Source organism: Malus sylvestris, chromosome 5 (assembly GCF_916048215.2).
Source record: "Malus sylvestris chromosome 5, drMalSylv7.2, whole genome shotgun sequence".
Taxonomy (NCBI): domain Eukaryota; kingdom Viridiplantae; phylum Streptophyta; class Magnoliopsida; order Rosales; family Rosaceae; genus Malus; species Malus sylvestris.
This window is the reverse complement of record NC_062264.1, coordinates 1,681,056-1,692,358: the sequence shown is the minus strand read 5'-3', so window position 1 is coordinate 1,692,358 and position 11,303 is coordinate 1,681,056. Positions and strand designations below refer to the sequence as shown.

Sequence of the window (11,303 nt, the reverse complement as noted above, 5' to 3'; positions counted from 1 at the left end):
GTGGTACTTTTCGTAAATAGAGACAACTACCGCAGTTAATATTTGAATAACAGTTCCACATTACATACCGCCTCAATTTGCCCGCTTCGCTCTCTCTCCCTTGGCTCTCTCTCCCGATTCTCTCTCTCTGGGAGCTCTGGGAATGGCGAACGTGAAAGAAACAGCTCAATTTCCACAAAAATCTATGAATTCAGGTACTTTTCCTTTTCCTTTTCACCGATTCATCAATTCACCCCTCTCATTTTTCCTCGGAAAATTTAGAAACTGAGTTCTTAATTTGAATTAGTCTGAGTTCGATCATTTTCCAGTGGAGCAATTATCTGTTTGATTCAAATTCTGGATAATTTTATTGTTTCGGTTAACTATTTGATTAGAATTTCGATTAGAAAGATTACGATTGATTTGTGCTGGAAATGGTAGAATTAATGGAGTGAAGAAATCTTAAATGTTGGATTGTGATTGCAGGTGGTGGTGGTGGGGTTTGTATGATGAGCAATACATGGAGGGACGAACAACATCCGTCCTTCATCAACTTCGTCTCCGCTTTCCTCGCCGCAAACTCCTTCCGCCTCAACTTTGTCCCAATTACCCCCGTAATTTACTTCAATTTAATCATATGATCTCATGCTAAAAGGACAAAAGAAGTGAAAAGAAACTAATTTTGGTGCATCTGATGGTTGGATTTGCACTGCAGGACTTCATTTTCAACTGTGGGGGTTCATCTGTGGCATTCATTTTCATGACTAGCTTGGATTCCGGTACCATCTCGCAATTCTTCGGCAGGTGAACGAGTTAATTGCTTTCATTTTTCAGTGCCTCTTGTATGCGTGTGTGCACTTGTGTTTTGTGTTTGATGTGATCAATTTTATTATCTGTACAGAGTTCAGAAGCTGAAGCTGCAATTTGCAAATCTATACGTTGTCATCACGCTCCCAACCAAGGAGCAAAACGATTTGTTTGTTCGTTCTTACTTCAAGTGAGCTATGTCAAAACTCGAAAGAAACTTCTGTCCAATTGATTTTTGATATGTCAAAACAACACAAATGGTTTCTCAATCTGTGAAGATTCGGGATGGAACTTGGCAAGCCAACGTTCGTTCAGGTTAAGGACTTGGAAATGGGGTTCGAGAAGATAACGAAAATAGCTCATTCTCGTGGGGGTAATAAAATCTTCTCCAAAGCTCACTTACCATATTCATGAATTGTTTTCCAAGTAATTTGTCTAAGACTCTTAAGCAAACACTAATATTACAGTGTGCAAGCGAGAGGATGCCACAACAAAATTGAAGGCTGAGGTTAGTGTGAATTTTGACCGTATTTATGTAGAATGCTTTTATTTTTAGGAGTTAGGACCTCAAAACATCGCCATTTTGTTCAATTTTGTTGGAGAAGAGGAAGCAAACAGTGCAAACACCAGGCATACTGAGAAAAGTGATCACAGCCATTCCGGGCATCGACAATCATGATGCAAACGCGGTACTTTAACTCATCCTAATGAACGGAATTGAATCGTATAATCATACGTTGGTTTCTTATTCAGGGTATTTTGTTCAGCTTAACCAGGCTATCGGATCAATCGAAGGAATTGCCAAGGCATCAAAGGAGCAGATTATGGAAAACACAGACCTCTCAGCTGACAAGGCACAAGTGCTTTCAAGGTTTTTCAGAGATCCAAAGTTTTACCTCAGTCCTAAGATCAACTGAGAGGAGTAACTCGTTTGTCTCAGTAAATGTCAAAGTACTGCTTTAAACACAATCAGGGTCACGTATTGAAAACCATGATTATTATTATTTCTCTTTTTAGTTCCGTACATAAAAGATTTGAGACGGTTTCAGGAGACAAATAACGTGTTTGCATCTGCTTAAACACTACCGAATGAACGACAATTATATACTCCCAAATCCCTAGCAGGTAATAACTATTCCTCATATCAAGAAGCTACACTTACACTTCTCAGGAGCCACAACAGATCCGCATCTCCAAAAGCTAAACTACTCAGGCTGTGTTACACCATATTTCAATCTTCGGGCTATGGGCTTCCCACCTATGACGGGGCACCAAGGTACGAAGCAAGCCGCAACAGGTCACTGAAGACTCCACCAGCAGTGACTTCAGCACCAGCACCAGGTCCACGTATTATTAGGGGTTGAGCTTTGTATCTAGTTGTTGTGAACGCTATTATATTATCTGCCCCGGAAAGCTGAGCAAATGGATGATCATTCTTGTACGTCTGCAGCTTCACTTCCCCTTTCTGATTGACCATGTCAACCACCCCAACGAATCTCAAGACCTTCAGATATCAAAAAGAAAAGTCAGGAGGGAAGATGAGAATCATTTAAACATATCAGAAACAAAACAAAAAAACAAGAGGGAAAAGTGCTTGTCATCTACTATATGATTATATATCCCTGCCCAGAGAACTCAGAAAATAAAAATATCCACATTTTCTAAACTATTATCGCCAATAAAAATCCATAGCGCATGTCAACATAACGTAAAGAAATAATGCATCATCGAAGGAAACCAGAATGATATGATTCAAATATTTGTAAGAGACGTCCAATGGCCCATGGACAGCTAGTAAGCTTCTAAACAACTACTCGATTAAAATATTGATCAAATATTGCTAGGTTAAGATTGTGGTATCACACAGGAATGCATATGAGAGATACTTACTCCTCCTGCATCCTCAGCTATCTCTCTTTTCTTACTCATCTCTTGATCAAATTGTGGAAGTTTTTGCATGAATTCCTCGGCTGATGCACTATCCTGAAAACATCTCATCCAAAATTCAAATGTTAATGGTGAGCTTTTGCACTTGGTAACGTACATTAGACAATGATTTTACCTTCAACGGTTCCGGCACAAGGCTTTCAACAGGGATGTCAGAGAGCTCCAGCTTAAGACCAGATTCTCTAGCAAGAATTATCACCTGCATTTGATGGTTTTACTTAGGTGGCAAATCGCACACAAAACAAAGAAGCAAAAATCAAGAAAGCTGAGATTGGAGTTTGGGCATGGGGGCCCAAATAAGATGGCATTGATCTTTTATCAACAATGCAAACTATAGGGTCTCATTCAAAATTTGGGGACGTAAAACTGATTAAACAGACCAAACATCATCACATTATAAGCCTACATAACTAAGCGGACAAAAAATAGGACATAGCACCTTTCTGCAAACATCTGTTCCAGATAAGTCATCCCTTGGATCCGGCTCAGTATAACCTGCCTGCTTTGCTTCAGCCACCACCTCACTAAAAGTGCGTCCTCCAGTGAAATTGTTGAAGATATAACTCAGAGTACCACTGCAACATCAAATGATAGAAGCAAGGCTTTTGTTAAAAGTCATATGAGGTGTGCATTTGCAGACATCAAGATTTTACATGTAAACAAAGGAATTACTCCATTAAAAAAGAGAGGAACTACTCTTGTAATATTTCAATTTGCACAGAGAGAAGATATAAATCAAAAGTTCTCCATAAACCTGAAGATGCCCTCAATACGCAATATTTTGTCTCCAGTTTCGAGGAGACCTTGTAATGTATTAATAATTGGCAGACCAGCTCCAACAGTAGCTTCATAGAAGTAATGTGTATATGATTGCCGTTGAAGAGCTCGTAATTTTAAATACTGCATGAAGAAAAGCAAGTCATAATCGATTAAACCCAAAAAAAACACACACATGCACGTACACAAGATATGAACACTATTATTGCATTCTCCGAATGCATTAATATTTTTCTAAATTTTTCTTAAACAGAAATTAAATCAAAGTCAAAGTTAAAAATAAGTAATTTCTCTTTTTCTTGCAAGTCAGTATATGGTAACGCTGCAGGGGGACTCAAGTCAAGCATATCAAACAAAGTAATATGATAAAACTAAGATATGGAGGTCGAAGTGTGAACTCAAAATAAAATCCTTAAAAAAAAACAAATATAGCAGCTGAGCTGAGTATAATTGCTACTAGAAAATTTTGTGGGATTTCAATCAAATTTCACATGGAATCTCCAGAAATCAATAAAAATGCTATTAAACTCCATAAATTTATAAATCCAATCAAATCCTCAATTTCCCAATTGAATACACCCCACATTAAATTTGAAAGACAAATATTGGGATCCTTTATATAAAAGAAAAGAGTCAAATTCATATTAACATTGTATCATTTTGCATAGACATTTCTGGAAATTTTTGTGCACGATTATTAGAATAATTAAACATGTAAATAGCTGGTTTTATCACCACTTTGTTCAGACAAGAAGGTATAACTGAAGTCTCTCCTCGAAATGTAAAAAACCAAGTGTTAGGAATCAAAACTCATCGCTCACATCTCAAAGAGAAACAGTAACAACCAAGAGTCACAAAAAGCAAAAGTGAAAATAATTAAATTGATAAAGAACTGGAAGATATAAAACTTGAACAAAAAAAATTGGTGGAGACCATAAATAAGCATAATCATGGCTTGTTAACCGTGTAAATCGTCAGAAAGAAAAACATATCCCAAATACATGGGTTTTGGATGAAAAACTATTAATGAAAAGCGCACTTGGGTAGATAAACTAAGTAAAGAAATGGTTGATGTTCTTGTTCTTGTTCTTTTCAGTTAATTGGAATTATACGTACTACTGAAACAAGAATTTGCAATTAGATATCCTCAAAGATACAACACTCGAAAGAAATTTGCATGTATAAAAAGACATCTTACTTGATCAAGCGGCCCTGAATTGGCCTTTTTGTTGGGAGTGACTACGTGAATTCCTTTCCGCAACCAGTCATAGTAATGGCTTGCAATACTAGAGTCAGCTGTGCAGTCAACCAAAACAGTATTTGGAATAAAATGATTCCCATGTACATGCTGCACAAACTTTTCCATATCTGCCACAGCTCCTTTCTCTTTTTGAAGTTCTCTCCATCTAGATAAGTCAACACCCCTACAACAATGAAAAATTAAAAAGTAAATTATGGTCCTCAAAGTGAAACTGTAGAATGACAACGATTTAAGAAGTAAATGTATTTAACTAACTACTACCAGCCTATACGAAGCAATGGATGACTTTATTTTTGTAAATTAAATATAAAAGATACAACGGAAAAGGTTGAAATTCAACAAGAATAACAAGGAGAAAAACTTTTAAAACGTATATATAGTAATTGGACTGTAGTAAGGGGCAACTTCTGCTACTAAATGTTGGTCAATTATCAATTCAAAAACATTTCATGAACGACATGTATGAATTAGACCACCACCATTGTCAACTTCAGATTATGCAAAGCATTTGATTAAATAATATTCCATTGAAAGCTTTTTAACTTACGCCTCACTCAAAAGCATTGTCCGTGAGCCAGTGATTCCCATAACACGCAAATCGATGTTAAACTCTTCCTTGAGGGTAGCTGCCTGTAAAGATTTGAGAAATTAAATTTTTTTGAATTGCCCAACCTAATGAAAGAAATTCAAAGTACCTGGTTTTCATCAAAGTTCGGTTAATAAGCAAGCAGCAATATATAACTTATGACGAACATGATTAAAGTTAAGGAGGATATTTCAATTGGTTGGGCCGTAAAACCAAATTTTAACTTGTATGTCGCTGTAAACGAACAACTTGCATGCCCTCAGAATGTTTTTTACCATTCATTGGCTGTGTTTCCTGTGCACAAACTTGATGTGCTTATCTCATCACATAAACAGGAGAAGAATGAATTCAGTACAATTCAACATCTTACTGCTCTCAAATCAAAATCAGACTAGGATGGGTACTCGTATGTAAAAACCCAAAAAGGCCACAATCAAAGCACACAGAACGACAAAATCTGACTAAACGGAGCCCTTCTAAGTTCTAAACTTCTAAGTGCCATGAATAATTTTCACTGACAGATGACCTTACATGTGCTATATTGTACAAAAGCCTGATAATAACAGAAGAAAAAGCAAAATAAAGTACCTGATCCCTTAATTGATCTAGTAATGTGGCACCAATCAGACCAGGTCCGATGATGCCCACCGCTATTGTGGTTCTTGAAAGATAGAATCTAGAATGGACAGCTCTCAGAGCCCTAATACAATCCTCCCGCTTTATCACTACAGTAATATTGTACTCAGTACAACCCTGAGCAATTGCACGCACATTAATGTTTGCCTGCATTTCATAAAACAGTTTAGATCCCTTCGTATTGTAAATAATGGATTATGAGAAACACTTGGAATCAAAGCCTATAGCAGCCCATATTCTAAACCAGTGTACAAACCATGAATTGTTAAATCAAATAAAATAATCCAACTTGTTGCTAAAATTAATAGAATAATAACTAATCCCTTACCTTTGCCAGTGCATTGAAAAGAGTTGCACTAACTCCTGGAGTACTGGCCATTTTTTGGCCAACTGCTGCCAAAATACTACAGTTTGGAATGACTTGAACCTGAGAGGGAAGAGGTGCCAGAAATTGGTATTAAAAAATGAAACAAAGATACATTCAAACATACTTAAAATAAAATAAAAAACAGAGCGCAATCAAAATTTCAGTATGGAAATAAACTAAGAAGGAATAAACTATTCAGTAGTCACGAGGAATAAAACATATCTGAATAACTTTCACATTAAATTCATGTCACCATTTTCAACTCTTCTTATAATTCTTTAGCTGATCCACAAAATATGGGTCCAATAAGGTTTTTCATAAGTAAACAATAAACTAATTGTCAATGTCAGTACATTATCCTTGATCTGCTTAAGTTACGTATCAAGCAACCTGGTCAAGAAAATTAGCCCAATAAAAAGTAAGAACCTGAGAAAGACGCCCAGCATTCAAAGCCTCACGAAATCTAGACTGCAGTAACTCAGAAACAGCATTTACTTCCTTCTCAGGGACAGCAAAGCACACAGAGTGCTCACTACTAGCCTACAGTGAACCATCATTAACAACATTAAGCATCATAGATGCTCTACGCTTTCAGCACCATGAACACAAATTCAGAGGATGACATAACCTGAGATATCATAATAACATTAGCCCCAACATCCTTTACAGCACTGAATATATCACTTGCTGTACCAGGAACACCAGCCATTCCAGTTCTGTGACAAACAAAGGAGAATGTTACAAATGGGGGAAAGTAATCTTTAAATTATAATCCAGCAACACTGTAATGCACAGCTCACCCTTCCACATTGACAAGGGCCAAGTTGTCTATTGTGGCAAATCCTTTGACAAACGACTCCAAACCCTGATCAGTTTCATCCTCAGTAGGGCGACAAATTTTTGTTCCAGGTGCAGCAAGGTTGAAAACGTTCCTTATTATAATTGGAATGTCATATTGCATCACTGGGATGATAGTGCGTGGGTGCAGAACATTTGCCCCAAAATAAGACTGCACATACATGTATATCAAATGTCAGATTTGTAAACGCACCAATCTCAGAAACTTTGATAGAAAGTAGTGAGGTTCACCATTTCCCAGGCTTCTTGATAAGACAGAGTCTTCAGAATCACTGCCTCACTGACTGCAAATGAAGATTTCTTATCTTTAAATTAAATCCCACAGAAACTCGGTAACATTTTTAACTTTCCTAGAATGGCATCAACCAATTATTCTCCCCCCCCCCCCCCCAAAAAAAATGTACACCGGTATTCAAATTTATAGTTAATTAAAAGTTTATGATGTTTTATACTGTTTACTAAATACAAAGACAATACGAACCTTTTCTGGGATCTGCACTATAGACTCCATCAACATCTGTCCAAATTGTGACTTGACCGGCCTTGAATAAGGCACCCATGATTGCTGCAGAGAAGTCACTTCCATCTCTCTTCAAAGTAGTAGGAATATTTTGAGGTGTGCTAGCAATGAAGCCGGCAGCTACAATTGTTTTTGATGGGTTTTTGGAATACCATTTCTCAAGTCTGTCTTCAGATTCCTTTAAATCAGGATCAACTTGATTAGAACTTGTAGGATTTACAATAAGCACTTCCCTTGTATCCATCCAATTGCAATCTAACCCATTCTGCAGAAAGAAATCAAAGAATAATAAAAAGATATTAATATATCAGACAACTAGGAAAAGTGACATTCAGCAAATGCTCTTGAAAATTGAACAAACCACCATTATACCTTTCTAATAACACATGACAACATCTGCGCAGACCATAACTCTCCATGTCCGACAACAAAATCTGTGAACGATTCTGTCGCATGACCAGCTGCCAAAAGTAAGGAAAATAGTCAACCTGATAAGCTCCAAACATTTAAGTTTATCCAAACTTAGAAGAGTGGACATCAGCAAAAATAACAGGTAAATCTAGATTACGTGGCACAACAACTATGACTAGGAAAATAACAAATTCACCATTACAGAAATAGCGGATGATAGGGGCACTAACCCTTTTATGTATTATAATCCATTCTGCCACTTTATTGTAATTAATAGAAAAATAGGAAGAGTTAAAGAAGTCATTAACTCCATTCCACACTACTAAGGATTCAGATAAAAGAATTCGTCTTCTATGAAAGAGAACACTGGCTCGTATTGTTTGTAATATAAACAAATACACAATACTAGTAACAATACTAAACATGACCAGTTTGAATTCTGATGGGAATTGAAATTACACAACAAATTTATTTTTTGTGAAAATCCGTTTGAGAGTTTATACAGATCAGAGAGCCACTAATGTCCTGATGTTTGATGGAAAATTATAAATAAATAGAGAGAGATAAAAATGTAGTACCAATGTATATAGCACGAAGCATCGCTTTCAAGTTACTGATGTCGTGATGCAATTGTGCTAAGAAACTACTAAGATCATCCCCATCAAGTAAATCAAGAGCTGTAGATTTGTGCTTTTCTAAAACGGCATCTAATGCAGATATGTAGGCCTCATCTCGTGATTGAGCCTTGTAGATAAGATCATACATCATGTCCGTTACCTTGGACATTGCCGAGACAACTACCATCTTCCTCTCTGAGTCATCACTAAGAATTATTTTTGCAACATTCTTAATTCTTTCTGAACTCCCCACACAGGTGCCACCAAATTTATGGACGGACCAACAGTCACCTTTAGGAAGCTGAACTTTCTCTGGGTATGCATTTACTGGAGTATCTACTAATAAAGGAAAGGACCTAGAGTTAGATGAAAAGCTAAATATACAAGATCCTGAGGGAAAATTTGTATAGTTTTTGGAGAAGTATGGGAAAGAACCTGTGACTGACGCAAAGATACGGGTTTTGAGTGACCTTTTCCTTTCCAGCCCAGAAACAAAACCCATTCTGCAAAAGGCAACAAACCTCCAAGTCAATTGATAAATAATTTAAGATAACCTAAAGTATCAACAAATATGTTCCACATGGAATAAGGAGTCCTATGTGGATCAATTTCATTATTTGTTTCCTAGTCAAATAAACCTACATTACTATTTTTTTATGAACCCTACACATCACAAACTTGGTAATTTCAGAAGTGAAAAAGGAGGATGATTAAAAAAAGGACTGTTTAATTGAACAATAAAAAGTACATTTCTCAAAGGAAAATCCAAAACTAAGATAGAAAATTGAACATCTTTCTTGAAGGTTGAAAGTAGCTACTTTGATCATGTTAGTTATGATCCGTAAGCAAGAATGTTCAAAGAAAAAAACTAGTTGAAAACGACGGTAACATTAAGAAATGAGCAAATTCATACAGATTGAAGCAGCTCAATACTATTTCTTTCGGGCGCGCTCACATACAAAATCAAAGAAAAACAGAACTAACGAGGAATTAACAAAAAGTACAACTTGACAAAAGAACAAAAATGTCCCGACAGCCCTCGGAAAAATAATTCCAGTTTCCAACAATGAAAAGGACCCATTTTCCGCTGTGCTTTGGCTTCTCGATACAACATTTTTGTAAACCCTTAACCACAACATGAAACTTTAAGGCAAGTTAAACATTTCAATCGGTCCAGGCTAAGTTACACATTTACTACTCGAGTTTTAAGCTCCATTAAAATGGTAAAGTAAAAAACCAAAACTTTATATACACAAAGCTCGTCCATTTTCTCGGGAAACAAACAGAAAAATGGAATCCAGGAAAAACTGAGTACCTGCAAATGGGAGAGCGGTGAGGAGGGAGAAAGAATGTAGAGCATTGAGAGTAGCAGATCTTCCTGGGCTTGGCGTCGTGAGCCAATATGTTGGGGGAGAGCGCGTGGCCGGGATTACTGGAGATCACCCAGGCGAGCGACGCCATGGCTGCTGCCTCCACGAGAAGACGAAGAGAGATTTTGGTTGTGTTGGCGGCTTCACGGAAGCGATGAATGATTAGGTGGGGAGATGGATGGGATTCGAATACCCTGTACCCAATACCGTGTACCAGATTTGTACCGCCTCTAAGATTTGAACACGCGTACAACTATTCAAACACTGTTAAGTTGTTAACTTGCAGCGGGCTTTCTCTTTAATGACCAAGCGCCACACCCAGATCGGAGAATTTGGTTGCCGGGTAGATTCTGGATGGCAGATCAGAAACAGAGGACGGGAGGTAATGAGAGAGATTGAGAGGTGGCGGTGGCTGAAGGTGGTGAAATGGTTGCGTGGTGGCTTGGGAGGGTTTAAAGTTTGTACGCGCGTATAAATATGAGTGGTGGCAGAAACCTGAGTACAAGAGAGGAATGCCATGCGGCGTCTAAAACTGTGGGGAGGGATTATTACCCACTCAGGTTTTAAAACGTGGCTCTCTAAATCAATTTTGCTTTCCTCTTGTTTTTTGGTCTTGTCTTGGAAATGGAATGCTCACAAGTCATAATTAAGCCGATGAATCATATGTTTTTTTTTAATTTTTATTTATAAATAAAATATATTTCTGAGAAAAAGAGAAAACAATCATCAAAGAAACCTTGAATTAAACAATCAAGCAGCAAAGAGCTGCTGAAAAAACAAACAAGCAGCAAAAAGCTGCAGCCACTAGACAAGAAGACAGCAAAGCCAACAACACTGCATCAAAGCAAGAACTAACTATTCATAGACATATTCTATTTTCATAAAATAGACATATTAGCATCGAAATGAGCAATTTTCAAAGAAGTTAACCGAAGTCTTTGAAAAACATGTTGTCATTGACAATAGGAAAACATAAGCAGTGTCCATCATGCTTTAAAAAAAACGTTTTTTAAAGCATGCAAGTGAATCCTCATTTAATGAAATGTTCAAATGGCAAGTACACCCTTACATATGTCATAAAACTACACCATTTGCCCCTACATTTATGTTAAAAGCATGTAAGTGAATCCTCATTTAATGAAATGTTCAAATGGCAAGTACACCCTT

The 11,303-nt window shown here is 37.1% G+C and overlaps 2 protein-coding genes across 3 annotated transcripts; one reads left to right on the top strand and one right to left on the bottom strand.

Annotated features, from left to right (window-relative positions):
- The first annotated feature begins 49 nt into the window (after positions 1-49).
- On the top strand, positions 50-1,790 carry LOC126621518 (protein PARTING DANCERS-like). The gene is made up of 8 exons (XM_050290036.1): positions 50-194; positions 466-593; positions 695-783; positions 881-976; positions 1,065-1,159; positions 1,254-1,294; positions 1,392-1,475; positions 1,554-1,790. The coding sequence occupies exons 1-8, from the start codon at positions 143-145 to the stop codon at positions 1,701-1,703; spliced, it is 735 nt and encodes a 244-aa protein (XP_050145993.1). The 5' UTR covers positions 50-142; the 3' UTR covers positions 1,704-1,790.
- On the bottom strand, positions 1,767-10,628 carry LOC126621502 (bifunctional aspartokinase/homoserine dehydrogenase 1, chloroplastic-like). 2 transcript variants are annotated; one of them, XM_050290007.1, is made up of 18 exons: positions 10,082-10,628; positions 9,202-9,269; positions 8,728-9,105; positions 8,111-8,199; positions 7,700-8,003; positions 7,450-7,502; positions 7,161-7,369; positions 6,989-7,076; positions 6,787-6,900; positions 6,322-6,420; positions 5,946-6,140; positions 5,319-5,401; positions 4,709-4,934; positions 3,488-3,633; positions 3,173-3,308; positions 2,849-2,932; positions 2,677-2,769; positions 1,767-2,290 (listed from the first exon to the last, which is right to left on the bottom strand). In XM_050290007.1, exons 1-18 carry the CDS (start codon positions 10,225-10,227, stop codon positions 2,045-2,047), a joined length of 2,757 nt encoding a protein of 918 aa, XP_050145964.1. In that variant the 5' UTR covers positions 10,228-10,628; the 3' UTR covers positions 1,767-2,044. The 2 variants fall into 2 exon arrangements, with proteins under 2 accessions (XP_050145964.1, XP_050145965.1); XM_050290008.1 differs by having other exon boundaries at positions 8,728-9,102.
- Between the last annotated feature and the right edge of the window lie 675 nt (positions 10,629-11,303).

Coding starts and splice junctions, on each gene's coding strand:
- LOC126621518 (XM_050290036.1), top strand. CDS start 143: ATGGCGAACGTGAAAGAAACAGCTCAATTTCCACAAAAATCTATGAAT. Junction 195..465: donor ACAAAAATCTATGAATTCAG/GTACTTTTCCTT, acceptor TTGTGATTGCAG/GTGGTGGTGGTGGGGTTTGT. Junction 594..694: donor ACTTTGTCCCAATTACCCCC/GTAATTTACTTC, acceptor TTTGCACTGCAG/GACTTCATTTTCAACTGTGG.
- LOC126621502 (XM_050290007.1), bottom strand. CDS start 10,227: ATGGCGTCGCTCGCCTGGGTGATCTCCAGTAATCCCGGCCACGCGCTC. Junction 9,106..9,201: donor TATCTTTGCGTCAGTCACAG/GTTCTTTCCCAT, acceptor TTCCTTTATTAG/TAGATACTCCAGTAAATGCA. Junction 2,770..2,848: donor TTGTGCCGGAACCGTTGAAG/GTAAAATCATTG, acceptor AGATGTTTTCAG/GATAGTGCATCAGCCGAGGA.